Genomic DNA, 20869 nt, shown 5'->3' on the forward strand with positions numbered 1-20869 from the left:
AAAAAATTGGGAATATAGCAATGTATTCAATGTTTTCAAGATAACAAAAAAATAATTAAAGGGCACACCCAAATATTTGTTTACTTTACATTTCAAAAAGCACAGTTTTTATAAAACAATCATTTTTACAGAGAAAAAGAGACCAGACAATTTATTTACAAAAGAGTGGTTGACCCCCCTAAAAGATAAAGTGAAGGATTGGAGGTGCTGGAATTCATCTTTGTTCTCATTTAAAAATTGGGAAAGTGCAAACAAATAAGATGATTTTAATTTTGACAATAATTTGCAACCCAAATAAACAAAGAAACACCACCCACAAAAATATAAGCAACACATAAAGCTAGCTAGATCAAATAAATTTTATATTAAAATTTTAAAACTTTATTCCAACCCTAGGAGTCTATATTTCAATATTAGTTTGCTTTTTTTTCAATTTTTTTTTTGTACATGCAAGGTTGAACTCTGTATACTTTTTTTTTTCTTCTATTTTTTTCGCAGCCAAATTGTTACATTTTTCAAGACACCAGTACTAGATAATATGATAAAACTATAAAGTATCACTAATACTCAATCTTGCAATAAAGCATTCACTCATGATAAGCCATTTTCTGTTGAAGAAAGTCTTTAATTAATAATATTACAAAACTACATTCAATGAATGTAGTAATAATTACTTGCAGTTACTTCGAAATATGTTTCGTTTGTGCTATGGGTCGTGTATAATACACAGAACCATTCAACTAAATTTTTCAATGAGTCAAAAACATCAACTAACGAGACAATCAGCAAGTGAAAAAAAAGAATAAAAAATACAATAAATTCTTGTTCTTTCATTTTAACAATATTTATATCACAGGACTAGGAAATTGCAATTCAAGCATATCTGATTTTTTCTTTTCTTATTCTTCTAGTTGTATCCTCTCCTATTATTCAATTAAATACAAAAAAGGCATATGTCAATCACTCGACTTTCAAGTGCTAAGCTTTTATTAAGTAGCACGTCACGCAAACTACAGGTATTAAGGTTAAATAGTACAACGACCAAACCCCTTACCCCTAGACAAAAATGGCCGGAACTTTTGGACTCTGATTTCATAGTGAATTCTCAAGGTGAAAAACAACCCGATTATGTCAAATTGATATTAACTTCAAGAGTGTACGATGTTGTGGACGAAGCCGGTACACCATTAACCAATGCTATCAATTTATCTCATAGATGTGGTGCCAATATCTATCTTAAAAGAGAGGATTTGTTACCAGTTTTTTCGTTCAAGTTGAGAGGTGCATATAATATGATTGCCCATTTGCATTCAAATTCCCCACAACCTATATCAGGGGTTATTGCTTGTTCGGCAGGAAACCATGCCCAAGGAGTTGCATTTTCTTCGAGTAAATTAAATATCCCAGCCACAATTGTCATGCCTACTCCAACACCTTCTATCAAGTACACCAATGTTTCAAGATTAGGTGCCCAAGTTGTATTGTATGGAGACGATTTTGATTCAGCAAAACAAGAGTGTGAAAGGTTGAGCACAGAGCAAAATTTAATCAACATTCCACCTTTTAACCATCCTTACGTTATTGCTGGTCAGGGTACAATTGCTTTAGAGATTGCTAGACAATTGAGATTAGATAAATTGAATGCCATATTTGTTCCTGTAGGAGGAGGTGGCTTAATTGCAGGTGTGGCAGTGTATTTGAAGCATATTGCCCCTCACGTCAAAATCATAGGAGTAGAAACGTATGATGCCGATGCATTGAACCAGTCTTTAAAGAATAGTCGCCTGGTTACTTTGGAAAAAGTTGGTTTGTTTGCAGATGGTACTGCCGTGAAAGTTCTTGGAGATGAAACCTGGAGATTAGCAAAAGAATATGTAGATGAAGTTGTGCTTGTCAACACTGATGAATTGTGTGCTGCTATTAAGGATATTTTTGAAGACACAAGGCTGATTGTCGAACCTTCTGGAGCATTGTCTGTTGCTGGATTGAAAAAGTACATTGAAGAACACCCAGAGATTGACCACAGAGATAAGACATATGTTCCAGTTTTGTCTGGTGCTAATATGAATTTTGATAGATTAAGGTTTGTTAGTGAAAGAGCAGTTTTGGGTGAAGGAAAAGAAGTCTCATTGGCTGTTACCATTCCTGAGAAACCTGGTGAGTTTGCCAGATTGCAAAAAGTTATCAATCCACGTGCTATCACTGAATTTTCATACAGGTACAACGGTGAAGAAAACGCCGATATATTTGTGTCCTTTAATGTAGTGGACAAGAAAAAAGAAAAGTCTTCAGTTATAGCAGCAATGGAAAATTGTGGATTTGAAGTTGTTGATATTTCAGAAAACGAATTGGCAAAATCTCATGGACGTTATTTAGTTGGTGGTAAGTCACAATCTACAAAATCCTCAAATGAAAAAATCTATCAATTTGAATTCCCTGAAAAACCAAATGCTTTGTTTAACTTTTTACAAGCATTAAGGAGCGACTGGAATATCAGCTTGTTTAATTATAGAAATCATGGACATGATGTCGGAAAAATCTTGTGTGCATTTACTCTTCCTGAAGGATCTGAGGAAGACTTCCAAGAATTTTTAAAGAATGTTGGTTACACTTTTGTTGATGAATCTGATAACATCTTTTACAAAAAATTCTTGAGAAGCTAAAAGAAAAAGATAAAAATGATGCTAATGCTATTAGTTTAATAAACAATCTATATACATGTATACCTTGTAAGATATTACAGTTGATTTATCGGTATCTCGTCTGTTAATTTAGTCTTCTCTACGTAAGAAGGCTTGATAAGCGTCGTTCTTGATTGTCACTCTGCCGCTTAATTTCATCTGTTTCTTACCCTCCTTTTGTCTTTCCAACAATTTCTTATATCTTGATATGTCTGCTGCATGTAATCTTTGTGTTACGTCTTTTCTTTTTGCTTTGATGGTTTCTCTTGCCACCACTTTGTTATTAATTTTTGCTTGAATGGCAACTTCAAATAGCTGGTAGCTCAAAAATTTCTTAAACCTCGTAACGTACTCCTTACCCCTTGCTTGCGCTTGTGATCTGTGTATAACTGTAGTTAACGCATCTTGTGGCTCACCATTCACACAAAGCTGCATCTTAACTATATCTGATTTTCTATATCCTGCTTCTTCATAGTCAAGCGAAGCATATCCTTTGGTGCATCCTTTTAGTTTCCCAAAAAAATCCTCCACTAGTTGTGAGGTTGGGATCTCATACTTTAGCAATACCTGTCCTGTTGTCAAGTATTCGATCTCTTTCTGTTCTCCTCGATTATTTAAACACAAAGTCATAACATTTCCAACATATTCATTTGGAACGGTCATTATCGCCTCAACATATGGTTCCATATAGCTTTCAACATCGTGATGTTTCTGGTTGTCTGGAAAATCATCAGGATTAGTAACAATTTTTTCTTCGCCATTTTTATAGATAATCTTGTAGGGCACGGTGGGGGCTGTCAAAATAATTTTCGCCCCATATTCTTTTTCTAATCTTTCTTTAAACACTGACGCATGTAATGAGCCTAAGAATCCCAATCTCCAACCTAACCCCAATGCATTTGATGTTTCCTGCTCTAAGGTTACCGACCTATCATTCAAAACTAAATTCTGCATTTGATCATCCATAGCATTAAACTCTTTCCCATCTGCAGGGAATGCCCCAACAAATACCATTGGCTTAGGTTCTTCAAATCCTGGTAAAGGTTCAAGACCTTCATGTTTGCCCATTTGATAAAACGTGTCACCCACAAGCGCTTCCCGAGGGTTCTTCATCCCCGGTATAATATAGGCGACTTGTCCAGCTTTAATGAAACTGGTCGGTGTTCTATCTGGATACATTATCCCAACTTCCTTAACGTCGTATGTCCTATTTGTGTGCGCTGACAAGATTTTCATACCTTTTTTCATTCTACCATCCACAATATGAACAAGCATTACCACACCAACGTAGGGATCATGCCAAGAATCCACCAATAAAGCTCGCAAAGGCTTGTTCACATCACATACAGGAGATGGGATATTTTTAATTACAGACGGTATTATTTGTTCGACATTTAAACCGGTTTTGGCGCTCACTGGGATGCATTCATTGGGGTCTAACTCAAATGTCGTTTCAATTTGCTCCCTCGCTCCAGGAATGTTAGCCAGATCCAAATCAATTTTGTTTATTATGGGAATCAATTTCAATCCCATGCTGTATGCCAAGTAGAAATTTGCTACTGTCTGTGCTTGAACTCCTTGAGATGCATCGACTAACAACAATGCTCCTCCACAAGATGCATATGACCTTGACACTTCTGCTCTGAAATCCACATGCCCTGGTGTGTCAACCAAATGTAATAAATAATCTTGTTTCCCATCGTTATAAAACATAGACACAGTCTGGGCTTTCACTGTAATTCCTCTTTCCCTCTCGACATCTAATTTATCCAAAACCTGAGACTTGGATCCTGGTTTGATCACCCCTGTCATTTCTAATAATCGATCTGATAATGTGGACTTGCCATGGTCAACGTGTGCCACAATACTGAAGTTCCGGTAGTTTTCAATTGGTATTTTATCTATCCTTTCTTCAAGTGCCTTTCGATATTGTTCCTGACCAATCTTGATCTTCATATCTTCCACAGAGTATAGTAGTTTCAGAGTTGTTAACCATCTTTTCGTTAGAAGACAACCATACTTTAAAGTATTCCCAGAATTCGGCCTTAGTAGCATTTCTTTGATAAGGAAGTAATTCTCATATTTCTATGTATCGCTTTAATCTGAAAATTTTTAATTCTGTTAATTATTTACACATAATCCCGAAAGAGTGAGGAAAAAAAAAAATGTACATACACTAATAATCATTTTACAACTCATAAAATCCAATTTGTTCAAATAATACATATTTTTAGGCATTGGCTTTGGCAAAATCATTTACCAAGTCAACTAGAGATTGGACACTTTTCAAGGTGACAGCGTTATATATAGAAGCTCTCATACCACCAACTGATCTGTGACCCTTTAAACCTGCCAAATTTCTTTTAGCAGCTTCAGCGATGAACTTGGCTTCCAAGTCTTCGTTAGGTAATCTAAAAACAACATTCATATTTGATCTCACTTGAGAATTGAACACAGGCAACTTGTAAAAGTCTGGATAAGATTCCAAGGCTTCGTATAAAATAGTGGCTTTCTTTTTGTTGATTTGTTCCGTGTTCTTAATGCCTCCATCCGCAATCAATTTATCAGTGACAAGTTTCAAAATATGACAAGTGAAAATTGGAATTGTATTGTAAGCAGAATTGTTTTTGACGACGGTTGGATAATGGAAAGCAATAGGAGATAATGGAATATTCAAACTTCTCAATTCATCGTCAGAAGCCTGGTCTAACAAACTTTTTTTGATAATGTAAATAGTCAACCCAGCCAATCCAATATTTTTTTGTGCACCAGCCATAATCAAACCATATTTACTGACATCAATTTCCTTAGATAAAATGTTTGAAGACATGTCAGCAACCAATTCGACACCTTCAGGTAAATAATCAGTGCCCGGAATATTGGTGAATTCGACTCCATGCACGGTTTCATTATCGCACACATACAAATAAGAAACATCTTCTCCAATTGGTTTCCATTCAGAATATGGGGGAATGGTTCCGAAATTTTCACCTTTTGTGTTGACAACAATATTTACATCAAAACCTAATCTTTGAGCCTCTTCGGAAGCTTTCTTGGACCATGATCCGGTGACTGCATAAGCAGCTTTCCCTTTCTTCCCAGTTCTCTTGGCATAGTTAGCAATTAAATTGTAAGCAATTGATGAGAATCCAGTAGTGCCTCCTCCTTGCATAAAAAAAACTTCATGAGTGTCTGGAATATTCAACAATTTAGTTAAATTTTCCTTAGTGTCATCGATAACTTTAATTGCAGGTTTAGAACGATGTGAGATTTCCCCAATTCCAATGTTATCACCCTCATATGAGATTAAATCATAAGCAGCTTGCTGTAAAACTGAAGTAGGTAATAAGGCTGGGCCAGCACCAAAATAATTTGGTTCTTCACGGTCCAATGTTCTTTGTTCTGACATGTTACTTCTATGTTGGTATTAGATTGAGTTAAATTAAGAATCGCCGTCTCACTCGCTTAAAGATGTAAGAAAGTTGATTAGAACAGAAGGGGGAAGAGGGATTGAAAAATTAAAAAAAAATAAAAAATAAAAAACCAGTTTCTCTTTCTCTCTACAACCCCGTTCTAATAAAATGTAAGTGTAGATTTTTGAACAGAGAAAAAATTAGTCATATCGCTCGATTAATGACTCCGATCTATTTAGTGTGTTATTCTAGAACCAGTAATAAAATATACAATCTCAACATCATCAGTATCATCTAGCAAGCAGTGTAAACTGCATTCTCTTTCACCAATATAAAGAATTACTGTTCGACATCTACCAACAATTTTGGAAGCCAGTTGCCAATCCTTCAATTTCACGTTTACCTCAATTTCATCAATATCACTTGTTATATCTTTCTCATTCTCACCCAATTGACTAGGCCCATTTCGAAGGGTCTCTCTCAATGAATCGTTTTCTGTGGTAGTTGGTTTATGAACTTCCAATTTATCGTTCCAACTAATTGTCACCTTGAATTTTCCAGATTCCTCTAATATAAACCCTAGAAACCCCCCATTTCTTCGACTGGCTCTGATAGTGACAGATTCACTTGACGGTACTTTTTTGAATTTTTCCAATCTTTTAAACATAGTGACAAATTCATTGGGCAATCTCATTATCAATCCAAGGTCCGAATGTGTAGGCTCATGTAGCATATCCTGTGCATCTCGTAGTATTTTAACTGGTATTCTGAATGTGTGGTTGACAACATTGGCATTAATATTTAAATTAGAATAAAACAAAGCCAAAGATGCCGTTCGTCCTGTTGTAGTGCTTGTACCCTTTGCTCCAGAAGTATCTGTACGTTGTAGTCTTATATTCAATCCTTCACTGTTTGCTTTATCAAAATTTTTCAATGTTTGTACAAGTAAATCTATATTAATTTCCATCAGAATTGTGTTATCCCTTACACTCTGTATCTCACAACTTTGAAATAGTTCAGAAACAGGTAGTTTACACCATACTTGCGGTTCCAGTTTAACCGCTTGGCCATTAATCAGAATCACACTAAGCTCACTTGGCGTGAATTTTAAAACAACAAATTTACGCACATGCGATATCAAACTTAAAGTCTCCTTCAACTTTTCGGAACTTTTTGTCATCAATTTCAACTTCATTTTCCGAAATATTGGATGATAAACTCTCCACTTGTTGTTTGTTAGGGTTATTCTTCTCTCTGGGAATAAAGTATATGAGATGTGTATACAACCAGATTCTCTCGAAGACGCATACAAAATACCGCGTCCTGTCCACAGAGAAGAGTTCACTCAATTATCGCCATCTTTTTTCCAAACAGCGACATTTCAATTGGAAAAAACAAATGAAAAAAATAACATAGAAGAACCAAAAAAAAATAAAGCGTTCTTAAACAGTAAAATCATATATAAAGATCTTTTTGAAATTAGAAAGCTTTCAAATAACTTTGTTAATACATCACATCCAACGTGTACTGAAACAATGAATGAACAAAACGAGTTTTCGGATGAAGAAAATTTCAAGTTCTTTGGTCTTGGGGGTTGTAATGAAGTGGGAAGATCATGTCATATTATAGAATACAAAAACAAAGTGATAATGTTGGATTCCGGGATGCACCCAGCTCTAAGTGGACATGCATCATTTCCTTATTTTGATGAATACGATATATCAAAAGTTGATATCTTGTTGATTAGTCACTTTCATGTCGATCACTCAGCTTCTTTACCGTATGTTATGCAACAATCTAATTTTCGAGGGAAAGTATTTATGACACATGCAACGAAAGCTATCTACCGGTGGCTTATGCAAGATTTTGTTCGAGTTACATCAATAGGTAATTCACGATCCGAAGATGGTGGCGGTGGTGAAGGTAGTAATCTATATACCGATGATGATATCATGAAATCATTTGACCGAATTGAAACCATAGATTATCATTCCACGATGGAGATTGATGGAATAAGGTTTACAGCATACCACGCCGGCCACGTTTTAGGTGCGTGCATGTATTTTATTGAAATAGGAGGTCTAAAAGTTTTGTTTACTGGTGATTATTCCAGGGAAGAGAATCGACACTTGCATGCAGCCGAAGTTCCACCATTGAAGCCAGATATTTTGATAAGTGAATCTACTTTTGGTACAGGGACTCTTGAACCCAGAATAGAACTAGAAAGAAAATTGACTACACATATACATGCAACAATAGCAAAAGGTGGAAGAGTGCTTTTACCTGTGTTTGCTCTTGGTAATGCTCAAGAATTATTATTAATTTTGGATGAATATTGGAGTCAAAATGAGGATTTGCAAAATGTGAATGTTTTTTATGCGTCCAATTTGGCAAAAAAGTGTATGGCTGTTTATGAAACTTATACGGGGATCATGAACGATAAAATTCGTCTTTCATCAGCATCAAGTGAAAAGTCGAATCCCTTTGATTTCAAGTATATCAAATCCATCAAGGACTTATCGAAATTCCAGGACATGGGACCTTCTGTTGTGGTTGCTACACCAGGTATGTTACAGGCAGGGGTTTCAAGACAATTGTTAGAGAAATGGGCTCCAGATGGTAAGAACTTGGTGATATTAACCGGTTATTCAGTAGAAGGTACCATGGCAAAAGAACTTTTAAAGGAACCAACCATGATACAGTCAGCCACAAATCCAGATATGACAATCCCCAGACGTATAGGTATTGAGGAGATCTCGTTTGCTGCCCATGTGGATTTCCAGCAAAACTCTGAGTTTATTGAAAAGGTTTCTCCCTCAAAAGTTATATTAGTTCATGGTGATTCAGTTCCAATGGGTAGATTAAAATCTGCTTTATTAAGTAAATATGCTTCTCGTAAGGGAACCGATCAAGAGGTGAAGGTATATAATCCAAAAAATTGTGAGGAATTGATAATTGGGTTTAAAGGCTTAAAGATTGCTAAAGTTTTGGGTTCGTTGGCTGAAGAGCAATTACAGGTATTAAAGAAAATCATACAAGATGAAGTAAGTGCTGAGAATTCTAAAATAACAGAGCTCACTGAAGAAAAAGAAGAGGCCGATGAGATAAAGGAGGACAATGGTGAAACAGATACTACTCAAAAACCAAACGAGTCATCTATAAACGTGTTAAAAACTGGCCAAGTGGTGTCTGGTGTATTGGTGTCGAAAGATTTTAATTTGAACCTTTTGCAATTACAGGATTTGCACGAATTCACTCAATTGTCTACATCAATAGTTAAATCAAAGATGCATTTGAAAATAAATGCGGATATTTCGTTGATGGTTTGGCATCTTGAGCAAATGTTTGGTTACATAAATGTTATCAATGATGACGACGAAGAATGGGAATGTGTAATAATGGATGTGGTAGATGTTTTCATTGACAGATCAAAAGGACCTGGATTGTTTATCACAGTGGAATGGATCAATGACAATCTTATGGCTGACTCTTTGGCTGATAGTGTTATTGCCATCTTATACTCGATAGATTCATCGCCAGCATCCGTTAAGTTATCTAGTCAGAACCATAATCATGGCGATAATCATATAGTCAAAAAGGAAGATTCCATGGAAATTGATAGACCAGTTGAAGCACATGCGAAAACTGACATTAAAAGTAGAATTGAAAGAATTGCTTTACTATTAAAGGCTCAATTTGGGGATTCACTAAAAGAATTGCCAGAAGAAAAAGCTATTATTCAAATTGGGAAAACAGTTGCTAATGTGGATTACAAGCGTTTAGAAGTCGAATGTTCATCAAAAGTATTAAAAGATCGTGTGGAAAACGTCATAAAAAGAGGTTGTCAATTAACTGCTCCATTGAGCCAGAATCCCAAAATTGCATAGATTATATAGTAGTGTACCTTGAACAAAAGTTATAACACTCTTCTCACTTTCTCGTTTTGTTTGTAGATTTTTTTTTTTTACTTGTTCCATTTTATCACTCTTTAAAACTAATATAGACCAAACAAAACTGTTTCTTAACCTACTAGATAGATAACAGTACAATTGAATATAAATACATTACAATCACAGACATTATGAGGTATGTTTGATTCAATATTGGCTTTTTCTTTTTTTGCATTTCAGGATACTAACAACACGCTTTTTGTTTTTGTTTAGTGAACTTATAGATAGACCTCGTTCAGAATTAACTGAATTAGAATTGAAAACTTTAGAAGAATATGAATTTAATCATGGACCCATGTCTATTTTGAATAATGCAGTCAAGAATGATAGTCCCATAATAATATCATGTCGTAATAATCATAAATTGATAGGAAAAGTGAGAGCTTTTGATAGGCACTGTAACTTGGTATTAGAAAACGTCAAAGAATTGTGGACTGAAGACATCAAGAACAACAAGGGTAAAAAAATCAAAAGTATTTCCAAGGAGAGATTCATTTCCAAAATGTTTTTAAGAGGAGATTCGGTGATAATCATTTTAAAAGCATAAAATTAAATAGTACTTGTATTATAATATTACATAAAAAAGAGAAATAAAAACAACCAAATGTAAAATGAAATAAAAAAGAAAGGGACTCCAGTTTAAACACCGACTCTCAAAACGTTCTGTCTCTGGTGTCTGAATTTGATCACTTCGTGTCTTTCCATTATATATAGAGCTTTCTCTAATGCAGAAGCACTAGCCTTACCTGAATCAACAAACTCTTTACGCAATGTCTTATAAGCAGTAGACCATCCAATTGGTAATCTTCTTCTCAACTCTTGTTCAACTTTCTTGATTTCAGCATTCAAGGTAACATCATTCGAGCTTCCAAGTCCTTGGTCGACAGCATCCATCGTGGAGGCAGTGAATAATCTGATTGCTTCCTCGACGTGTTCCTCAGTAGCAACAGGTGAAAGACGCAACTTTGCTAATGATTCTGTTATACGAATGATAGCTTCCAATTGTCTAACGGTAATTGGAATGGAAGATCTTTCATTCATCTCTGCTTCATTGAGTTGCAATCTTCTTCTAATAGACACAAAATGGGATGACAATCTTTCTGATGCTTCTGCGGTAAGACGTGGGGCACATCTCAATTTGACATACTGAATGTACCTTTTCATTTTCTCTATTGGAATTTCCCCTTCTTGTAACAAATCTTGTGCTCTTCCACCAGTATGAACATTCATAACGTGTTGAGCAATTGATATGTCCCTACCTTCATTGTGCTCATCTTTGACAATAAAAATCATGTCAAATCTGGACAAGATAGTACTTTGAAAATCAATATTTTCTCCTGGGCTTTTAAATTCATCGTATTTACCAAACACTGGATTCGCTGCTGCTAATACAGAAGTTCTCGAGTTCAAAACGGTCGTAATACCAGCTTTGGCAATAGAAATAGTTTGTTGTTCCATAGCTTCGTGAATTGCAACTCTATCTTCGTCTCTCATCTTGTCAAATTCATCAATACAAACGACACCACCATCTGCTAGGACCATAGCACCACCTTCTAAATAAAAGTCTCTAGTCTGTGGGTCTCTCTGAACTGAAGCTGTCAAACCAGCTGCAGATGACCCTTTACCAGATGTATACACTGAAATAGGAGCGATTTTCTCAACAAATTTAAGCAACTGGGATTTGGCGGTACCAGGATCTCCCAACAATAATACATTAATATCACCTCTTAATCTCATTCCATCAGGCAAAATCTTCTTAGAACCACCCATCAATAAACAAGTGATTGCCTTTTTAATGTCTTCATTACCGTAAATTGACGGAGCAATTGAATTGACAAATGTTTCGTACAAGTTTGGCATTCTTGACATTCTTAAAAATTCTTCTTCCTCTTCTTCACTAAAGATTATACCTTGACCATTTGCACCATTATCAATATCAGTTTGGTATCCTAATACACGCAAATATGGGTTACGAATCGCAACATTTGAGGTTGAGTTATTTCTTGCACTTTGTTTGGATTGGTAAATAGCATAAATACCGACAATGGTGACTCTAGTACCAGGAACAACTTGATTAGTCAAATATCTATCCGCCTGTAAAAGAATGTGTCTTGGCATTTCACCAACTGGAACCATATCTGGTGCTTCTTGCAATTTCAAAACCTGTTGATCAACAAATGTCGATTTATCGTGAACGATGACATAGGAATCGTTGGGACATTTCTCTTCTGTGGAATTTGGATCGGAGTTATGTGGTGCTAGACATCTAGGTGGTAATTGGATCTGGCCAAACCCATGTTTGACAGTAATTTTCATGGTGTGTTTACAAGCACGACATATCAATTGCACTTGTGTGGCTCTAGAACTTAAAACCGAAGCAGAAATAATAATACCACTTACTCTGACAATTTTTGCTATATGATCGGAATCCAAGTGTCTTATTGAGGTCTCATTGGCTTTAGAATATAAAATTAACTGACAAGTTGGGAAATCTTGAGGAATTTCGTCATTAGACAAATAAGCAATTCTTTTAGCAATATCAGTAATGGCATTTTCAAAAAGTGGAATCATTTCAGCAGGGTCATCACTTAATTTTTTATTCAACTCTTCATTGAATGCAATGAGATGGTCAGCTTCAACCTTTAAGAAATAATTCTTAATGAGCAAATTTTCTCTTAATTGATCTCTGTAAATAAATTGAGAATCAATTCTATATTCTAAAATAAATGAACGGAAAGCTTTTGTAATCTCATTGTAGGAATTTTCAGCTGGTTCTTCACCAGGTAACACATGTGCAGAAAACACTTCTGGACGTTCAAAAGACATGACTTGTAGTAACTTGTTGAATTAAAATCCAATCGATTGGGAAAAGGGAAATTGTTATATAAAAATATATGTTTCAAAAAAAAAAAAGGGAACGATCAAGAAAGATAGTTTTATAAACAAAATTGATGGGAAAATTTAAAAGACGTGTTTGAAGTGATGGGTGAAAGAAGAACAAATTGAAAAAGAATAAGAATAAAAAAAGGTACTGTATATAACTTCAATTAGCTTTCCTTTTTGAGGTAAATTATTGTTGTTAACAAAATGCTTCTATATAGTACGCGACTAACAATTACAACTATGTGTTTATTGATAGAGAGGTAGTGTACTTGTTATCACTTTTTTTTTGTTGTTTCAGCAAATCATCATCAATAGCGATAACCACTCTCAACTTTCATAAATATGTCAAGCCGGATCAATCTTTTCAGATCATTATTTACATCAAACTCACTTAAATATGGAATACCAAAGAAAAACAAACTACCTCCAAGACCTAAACATTTAATTAAAGAGGAGGATATAGAGGAAAAATTTTTGCATGGAGGGAGGGGACCTGGAGGTCAAAAAATTAATAAAACGAATAGCAAAGTTCAATTAACACATATTCCTACAGGTATGGTGGTATCTTGTCAAGCAACTAGATCTCAAGAACAAAATAGAGCGATTGCAAGAGAGAAACTAGCTTTAAAATTGGATGATTTTTATAATCCTGGAACTAGCAGAAATGCCGTGCTAATGGAAAGAGCTCAAAAAGTGAAACAAAGTAAGTCTAAAAAGTCCAATCGGAAATACAAAAAAGTTGAAGATGAAAATATACAGAAACAAATGGAATTATCAAAACTAGAAGAATCGTTAAACATAAAAGACATTGATGATGAATTTGATGACTTTATCAAAAATGCTAAAGTGGATTTATAGGTCGTGTCTTCTTACGTACTAAAAGTAGTATGCACATTACTATTATTTACCTCATCTACACATTTGCAACCAACTTTTTATGTACATGGTAATTTTGAAATATAACTTATCTTCTTGACATACAATGCCACCTTTCTTTAATTCAATAATTTAAACCTCAATCAAAACATAATAATATACATTTTTTTTTTTTGACAGTGAGTTAATTTTCTTATAGTGATTAGATGATGGCAATTTCCAACACTGTTTTACTTGTGATTTTAATTATCACTTTTGTATTAATACTTGGTATATTTTTTTTGGTGGGCTTTTGCTTTGCGTCTTGGTGCCCGTTCTTGTGTATTTGTTCAAAAAGAAGAAAGGCAAGAGTAGCTTTAAAAAACATTTTAATGAATCGGTCTAGTTCTTCTAATTTGGTTTCACAACCTTGCAAGAGATTGAATGATCTAGAGAATCAACCGGTTGCAATAGAGCGAAATACCGATAGTGCTTCAAATATTGCCTTGAAAAGTTATCCAATGGATTCAAACCATTCAGCAAAGATCTGCAATGCAACTCAATCACAAATTTGTGACGGGAATTCTCCCAACGTTGATGAAACTCATGATCTGGATTTCAAAAGTGTTCTAGATAATTTTGATAAATCTGAATCTTGTATTTCACATAATTTTGTAGAGGAAAGTCGTAATGAGTCAGATTTGATGCCAACTTTGATTGCACACCCATCACAAAATGCAGAATCAATAGTTCAAAGTGAATTTGATACGTATTCACTTACTTTATTGTTACAATATTTAATACAAACTTCTACAAAACCTGATGATCAAGCAATTAGAAAAGTCAGTGATCCGTTTCTGGACAATTATATCAGTGTTGGTGAAAAAGTTGTTATTGTGAAATCATTTATTGGGAAAACTGATACTGAATTTCCATCTTTACAAACCGGTGATTTATTAAGAATTATTAAATTTATTGTTCGTGACAGTGATGATTCAGATGAGGCAACGGGCTCTATCAAATCTATGCGAATGGCACCTAAATCCCCCACCAGACCCAGACCCAGATCCAGGAATCAAAAACAAAAACAAAAACAAGATTACCAACCCACCTCAGCGATCACCCTTGAGAGTTCCAATGAATCATTCTCGAGTGAGATTATAATTAACAAGTCTAATCCCATCCACAAAAACATATATTGTGTAGGGTTGTTACTCAATTCTTATCTAGATTTCAATAACGATCAATTGAACTTGGAATTAAAGGTTCAAGAAACTTCCAGCGAAGAAGAAGAAGCAACTGAGGATTTGATTAAAGAGTTTCCCTTGAGTATAGTTTCTTTGGAGACAACTGTTGTCAAATCAGTATTGGCGGGGGAAGTAGGGGAAGAAGAAGAAGAAGAAGAACAAGCTCAGATGAACTAGGTTGAAAGATGTTTTTGTTGTTGCTCAGCCAATTTTTTCCAATTTTCTGATGTTTTCAAAGCATCTTGCCAATTTGATTTCATTACTTCCAAATCTTGTTGTAATTTTGCTATTGCTGATTCATTATCTTTATCCAATGGATCATTTTGACTTATATAGTTTAGTAATGTTTCAATATTATGATATAATTTATAACATTCATTTAATATTGTTCTTGCTATAATTTCACTTGGTTCAATTTCAGTGAAATATTCCTTTATGGTTTCTGGATCAGCAGTAATTTCTTTCAAATCAATCAAATCAGTTGGTGTAGGTAATTTTTCTGTTTCCAAATCTCGATATTTAAAATCGGATAATGACATGTTCACTTTAGTAAAATATTCTTTAATACTCGACATGAATTTGGTGAATTTAAAGTTTTCTTTGGCTATACTTTCCACAATATTCACTAATTGAATTGAATTTTCTTCCATTTCATTAGTTATTATTGATGACATATCAATCATTAAATTAGGATTGTTGATTATTAATCCTGTTGAATTTTCAATTATAGGTGCATTATTTTGAATCACTAATCCATCTGAATTACCTCCATATTCAATATTTGATGGTAGATTTCTAGTTTTCTCTAATAATTTGTTTTTCAAATTTTCAATTTCCAAATTTTTCCGTTTCATTTCAATCTTGTATTTATTCTTAGTATCCAAAGTCCAATTTTTCACTTTTTGTAAATCTTCACTATAGATTTTATTTTGTTTAGTCAATTGATTGATTTCTTTCAGTAATGAATTGTATTTAACAACTTTATTTTGATTCCCCTTCTCTAATGTATGTAGTTTTCGAGATAATTCTTGAACTTGTTTTTCTAACGTTTGAATCTTATTATCTTTGGATAAGATATTTTCGTTGAAAACCCGTTGTTGAGATCGTTGTTTATCAATGATTTTCACTAATGCATGAATCAAATTAATGGTATTTTTATCGTTATTATATAATTTCTCTGTTATTATTAATTCTCCTAATTTGGGGTTGACTTCAAGTTGATCACTAATCAATTTCTTCCAGTTTATACAATTAAATTGAAGATTTTCATCAATATAAGTACGTGATAATAATGTTGAGTTCAAAGCATGGGCGGCATTACGAATAGATTGGATATCAGTAGGTGGTAACTGTTGTGGTGGCATATTTGTTGGTGGATTGGGTAAGAAATGTAAACAACTGTGAAATCAAAATGTAAACAAACTATTTTTTTTTTCCTACAGTTTAGCTTGAAAAGAGAAAGCTCCAGCCTTTGCAAATACAAAGACACAGGTCACTTCGAATTAATTCCTTAAAAACAAACCACAGTGTCTACAGCTTAGACCTACTAAACGGAATAGCTCTGTCCCCTCTTTGTCTTTAATATATCAATTTATATTACTGAATATTTAAATATATAATAAATTTTTGCTAGTTTTTCTCTTAAATAATGCATTCTTTTTCAAACACAAACATTACAGTTTCTCTTTTTATATCTAATGAGCTGCTTCTTCAACTTCTTCAAAAACAAACCAGTCTTCATCGGGTTTAGTTTGTTCAGCAGCAACAGTGCTTGGAGAAGCGGTTTCAACATCACTGGCTTCGTATTCTTTGACGGCTTCAGCATTGACATCAGCTTGTGGAACAGATGGTTTAGCTGGTAATTGGAAAGCTTTAACTGCACTGTCAATATCAGCTTGAGTCAAAGCTTTTGGTTTGAAAGCTTTGATATGTTGAATGTACAAATCACCAATCAAGTTGGATCTTCTTGGGGTAACTGAAAACAATCTTCTTGAAGATAAACGCTATAAAAAAAAAGAGTTTCTGTTAGTATTAAATCCTGAAATATCAATGGGCAAGATAATATTGAAACGGGTATTAGATATGTTTATTACAATTCTATCATTTCTCAATTGCAGTTTTGTGGGTTCAAGATATGATAATTTTATGAAATACTTTTTGATACTTTCTTGAAACAACACAATTAAACTAACAGCACTGTAATGAATGTTCAATCCCATATATTTTTGAATTCTTCAAGTTCCATTTCATTGGACATATATTCAATCCGACCTCTTGGTGGAATTCCCTATAATATCTCCCTTATTCACACCTAGCGTAATCCAATATCCCATCACTTTTTCATTTCAATATGCTTTTTCTCTTCACATTATACATACAGCAACTGGTCTAAACATCTTTGATTCTATTAATACGTCTAAAGATTGTATTGGTTCTCAGATTGAAGAATTTTCGACCTCACTACTTTTTTTTTTCTTCTGTCTTTCCCTTGTCTCCCCTTCCACAAATCAACTCAAGTGTGTGCGATTCGGTAACGCTTTTTTCACTGAGTCGTGCAATTCTTGACATATATTTCTCTCAACTGAAAACAATTTTCCATTGGTCAACTCAAATTTGCTAGTCGTGTATGATATACCAATATTACTTTAGCATTAGTGTACAACTATTTTTCTCGTATATCGCTATCACTACCACGATGAACTCATAAGATTTATCACCAGTGTTGTTCTTTCTTGCACGATAACTTTTTATGATACACTGCTAACCAGATCTAGACATCATGCCGAAATATTACTGTGATTATTGCAAGTCATATTTGACTCATGATACAATGAGTGTGAGGAAATCACATTTACAGGGGAGAAATCATATTAAATTCTATTGTGATTATTACGAAGCAAAGGCAAAGGAAACAAATATATGGAATCCTCTGAGTATACCCTATGAAATCACTCTAGAGAAGTTGAATCGATATAGCGATGCGAAGAAGTCGAATGGTTCATCTGAAGATAATATGGATATCGATAAAAAAGAGAATAGTCTGGATCACAATAAAGGAAATGTCGTTAATCACAGTGATGCTGGCAATGACAACGATGATGACGATGATGAGATGATATTTTTGCCACCTCCGCCTAACTTGTCTGGATTGCCTTTGCCTCCACCAGCGGTATATAACAATCAGAAGGAATATCAAAAGGCTATATTAAGACAAACACTAACGAAGAGCTGAATGAATAGTGTACCATATTTTTCATTTTCTCTGTTTTATTCTTGTTGTGCTTTTGTAAAGCTCATCTTGTGTTCTTCCTTATTTGCTTTTATCTTTCAAAGTAAAACAAATATAAAGGAATTATATTATGTATTATGAAAAAAAAAACTATATAGTTTATCAAAAGAATAAAAACGAATAAACAAATACAAATACACTAATTCAATAAATGTATAAAATTATGAAGCACCTTCCTTTCTCTCTATGTCTTTTGTCAGTTGCACAATTGTTAAGAACCGGTAATCTACATGAAGGACACGTCATATCCACGTATAGTTGAAGATTTAAAATTATACATTCACAAATGCCTTATTCCTTTATTTTATTATATATATATATTGCAGAACAAAGAAAAGCAAATGTTGCATTCCCTTTTGTTTTTGTTTGATTCATTGTAAAACACTCACTTTTTACTTTGTTTACAAATCAGCATCATCTTCATCAGGCAATGGTAAAGCAGTAGCTTGTTCCATTTCTTGTTGGTATTTTTGCATCAAGTCGGCATCAACTTGAACTTCTGGTGGAGCCAAAGCTGGGGAGGCAACGAATTCTAATTGTGGATTACCAACCAATTTTCTAGCCAACCACAAGAATGGTTTTTCAAAGTTATAGTTGGATTTAGCAGAGATATCGTAGTATTGCAAGTTCTTCTTTCTGTGGAAAGTGATGGTTTTAGCTTTGACTTTACGTTCTTTAACATCAACTTTGTTACCACATAAAACAATTGGAATGTTTTCACAAACTCTGACTAAATCTCTATGCCAGTTTGGAACGTTTTTATAAGTGATTCTTGAAGTGACATCAAACATAATGATACCACATTGACCGTTAATATAGTAACCGTCTCTTAAACCACCAAATTTTTCTTGACCAGCAGTATCCCAAACATCGAATTTCAATTCCCCAAAGTTGGTGTGGAATCCTAATGGATGGACTTCAACCCCTAAAGTAGCAATGTATTTTTTTTCGAATTCACCAGTTAAATGTCTTTTAACAAAAGTGGTTTTACCGGTACCACCGTCACCAACTAAAACTAATTTGAATGTAGGAACTTCTTGAGCCATCTTTAAATATATATGATTGATTGGTCTGTTGTTTTGATCAGATTCGATGAACAAGAAAAGAAATCAAAAATTTTTTTTTTCCTTTCTTTCTTTGCTCGTCCTCAATCTTTTGTTGTTTGTTGTGTTTTTTTTTTGGTCGTTTTGTCGTTTTGTATGTCTCTCTCTCACTTGCCTTCCATTTCTATTCTTCTTCATCATCATCCCATCCTCACTTCATCATCATCATCAGTACTAGTAGTAGACAAAGAGAGAGAAAAAAAAATTTTTTACTCTCATCGACAACGACAAACGACACATAACAACCGACAAAGCAATACAATAATGAGGAAAAACTGAAATTCACATACATTTCATGCGACATTTTTGTTTTTTCCTTGCTAAACTAGTAATTTGTAATTACAATTGGTCGCAAAATAGACAATACTAAGTTTGAAGTTGCAAATTATTTGCTTTTGATGGGAATCAAGTGGAAATTGTTATTTAAAGCTTCATCGGCCAACTATCAAGTATGGAGGATATTGTAGAATAATTCATTAGAGAAGTAGATAATTTAGCCAAACATTTTAGTTGGTTTTGGCAACCTTTTGGGAAGAAAAAATATTTTAGTAATAAATTCAAGATCAAAGTAATTTCTTATTGCGACTAATATTATGATATAGGGTTGATTTTTGATACTAAAGTCTGTTCGTGTTTGTTTGTATGTTTTATCAAACCAGTATAAGTATTCCAATTTTGTTTGATTTTTGGCTTTAGAATTATTGTTTCTAGATTGCACGTGTGACCTAAGAAACAATAGAAGGACATACCAAATAGATATATATATAAATGGTACATATCAACTTAACTTGAAATAAAACAACAGAAATCACCTTACTGGAGCTTGGCTTTGGAACACCCGGACTTTTTATATGTGAGATCAACTTTTGAGGCTTATTTGAGCTATCATGAAAAGCCACTTCAATAGCGAAATTTCTTTACTTGTATATTTTATTATTGCGGGAGATAACAGGGAATTTCGATTCACATTCGAAATGGTATGGTTTTATCAGATTTGGTTTCTTTCAAACTCATATGTAACATAAATACACTCTTAGGCAATCGTAAGAGAACACATAAAAGGAAAACTAGCTAAAAAAATAAGCTTCTTGTTAGACCAACCCACGCGTACAGCTTCCTCAACTCGAATATAAATTAACAGTGAATTAAGGTTGTAAACTTTGAACCTTAAAATTTAGGGAGTAGGATAGATTGTTTTGATGAAAGGCTGAGAATAGACGGGCAAGTAGAAACGGAAAAAAAACAAATAAGAAGATCACTTACTCTGAAAATGAAGAATTCCTAATCTTTGAGAAGTTCTGATGATGGTAAAACGTAGTCAAAATTTTTATTAGAAATAGGAACTCATTTTTCCATTCTCCGTGGTAGGGAAACATAATAGAAAACTACGACTAAAACTAGTAATAATGTGCCATTAATGTTGTTCAATTAGAGATCTTTCAACATCT

At 34.0% G+C, this 20869-nt stretch overlaps 13 protein-coding genes across 13 annotated transcripts; 6 read left to right on the forward strand and 7 right to left on the reverse strand. All coding sequences in view use genetic code 12, as the record gives it.

Annotated features, from left to right (window-relative positions):
- Window positions 1–953: 953 nt before the first annotated feature.
- On the forward strand, window positions 954–2663 carry ILV1 (threonine ammonia-lyase; the record flags this gene model as incomplete). The annotated part of the gene is made up of 1 exon (XM_706380.1): window positions 954–2663. The coding sequence occupies one exon, from the start codon at window positions 954–956 to the stop codon at window positions 2661–2663; it is 1710 nt and encodes a 569-aa protein (XP_711472.1).
- A 108-nt stretch (window positions 2664–2771) lies between these two features.
- On the reverse strand, window positions 2772–4736 carry CAALFM_C206200CA (GTPase; the record flags this gene model as incomplete). The annotated part of the gene is made up of 1 exon (XM_706383.2): window positions 2772–4736. The coding sequence occupies one exon, from the start codon at window positions 4734–4736 to the stop codon at window positions 2772–2774; it is 1965 nt and encodes a 654-aa protein (XP_711475.1).
- Window positions 4737–4911: 175 nt separating this feature from the next.
- Window positions 4912–6090, reverse strand: SER1 (O-phospho-L-serine:2-oxoglutarate transaminase; the record flags this gene model as incomplete). Its single annotated transcript, XM_706384.1, has 1 exon — window positions 4912–6090. One exon carries the CDS (start codon window positions 6088–6090, stop codon window positions 4912–4914), a length of 1179 nt encoding a protein of 392 aa, XP_711476.1.
- A 239-nt stretch (window positions 6091–6329) lies between these two features.
- MEC3 (Mec3p) lies at window positions 6330–7289 on the reverse strand (the record flags this gene model as incomplete). The annotated part of the gene is made up of 1 exon (XM_706385.1): window positions 6330–7289. One exon carries the CDS (start codon window positions 7287–7289, stop codon window positions 6330–6332), a length of 960 nt encoding a protein of 319 aa, XP_711477.1.
- A 79-nt stretch (window positions 7290–7368) lies between these two features.
- On the forward strand, window positions 7369–9981 carry CAALFM_C206230WA (cleavage polyadenylation factor subunit; the record flags this gene model as incomplete). The annotated part of the gene is made up of 1 exon (XM_706386.1): window positions 7369–9981. The coding sequence occupies one exon, from the start codon at window positions 7369–7371 to the stop codon at window positions 9979–9981; it is 2613 nt and encodes an 870-aa protein (XP_711478.1).
- Window positions 9982–10175: 194 nt separating this feature from the next.
- SMD2 (mRNA splicing protein) lies at window positions 10176–10591 on the forward strand (the record flags this gene model as incomplete). Its single annotated transcript, XM_019475243.1, has 2 exons — window positions 10176–10180; window positions 10258–10591. The coding sequence occupies 2 exons, from the start codon at window positions 10176–10178 to the stop codon at window positions 10589–10591; spliced, it is 339 nt and encodes a 112-aa protein (XP_019330788.1).
- A 92-nt stretch (window positions 10592–10683) lies between these two features.
- On the reverse strand, window positions 10684–12870 carry CDC46 (MCM DNA helicase complex subunit; the record flags this gene model as incomplete). Its single annotated transcript, XM_706387.2, has 1 exon — window positions 10684–12870. The coding sequence occupies one exon, from the start codon at window positions 12868–12870 to the stop codon at window positions 10684–10686; it is 2187 nt and encodes a 728-aa protein (XP_711479.1).
- Window positions 12871–13269: 399 nt separating this feature from the next.
- On the forward strand, window positions 13270–13785 carry CAALFM_C206260WA (uncharacterized protein; the record flags this gene model as incomplete). The annotated part of the gene is made up of 1 exon (XM_706388.1): window positions 13270–13785. The coding sequence occupies one exon, from the start codon at window positions 13270–13272 to the stop codon at window positions 13783–13785; it is 516 nt and encodes a 171-aa protein (XP_711480.1).
- A 224-nt stretch (window positions 13786–14009) lies between these two features.
- Window positions 14010–15206, forward strand: CAALFM_C206270WA (uncharacterized protein; the record flags this gene model as incomplete). Its single annotated transcript, XM_706389.2, has 1 exon — window positions 14010–15206. The coding sequence occupies one exon, from the start codon at window positions 14010–14012 to the stop codon at window positions 15204–15206; it is 1197 nt and encodes a 398-aa protein (XP_711481.2).
- Window positions 15203–16393, reverse strand: CAALFM_C206280CA (uncharacterized protein; the record flags this gene model as incomplete). The annotated part of the gene is made up of 1 exon (XM_706391.2): window positions 15203–16393. One exon carries the CDS (start codon window positions 16391–16393, stop codon window positions 15203–15205), a length of 1191 nt encoding a protein of 396 aa, XP_711483.2.
- A 330-nt stretch (window positions 16394–16723) lies between these two features.
- ATP14 (F1F0 ATP synthase subunit h) lies at window positions 16724–17425 on the reverse strand (the record flags this gene model as incomplete). Its single annotated transcript, XM_019475244.1, has 2 exons — window positions 16724–17032; window positions 17408–17425. 2 exons carry the CDS (start codon window positions 17423–17425, stop codon window positions 16724–16726), a joined length of 327 nt encoding a protein of 108 aa, XP_019330789.1.
- Window positions 17426–17808: 383 nt separating this feature from the next.
- Window positions 17809–18261, forward strand: CAALFM_C206300WA (uncharacterized protein; the record flags this gene model as incomplete). The annotated part of the gene is made up of 1 exon (XM_706392.1): window positions 17809–18261. One exon carries the CDS (start codon window positions 17809–17811, stop codon window positions 18259–18261), a length of 453 nt encoding a protein of 150 aa, XP_711484.1.
- A 458-nt stretch (window positions 18262–18719) lies between these two features.
- GSP1 (Ran GTPase) lies at window positions 18720–19364 on the reverse strand (the record flags this gene model as incomplete). Its single annotated transcript, XM_706393.1, has 1 exon — window positions 18720–19364. One exon carries the CDS (start codon window positions 19362–19364, stop codon window positions 18720–18722), a length of 645 nt encoding a protein of 214 aa, XP_711485.1.
- Between the last annotated feature and the right edge of the window lie 1505 nt (window positions 19365–20869).

The sequence above is a fragment of the Candida albicans genome, chromosome 2, assembly GCF_000182965.3.
Source record: "Candida albicans SC5314 chromosome 2, complete sequence".
Classification (NCBI taxonomy): domain Eukaryota; kingdom Fungi; phylum Ascomycota; class Pichiomycetes; order Serinales; family Debaryomycetaceae; genus Candida; species Candida albicans.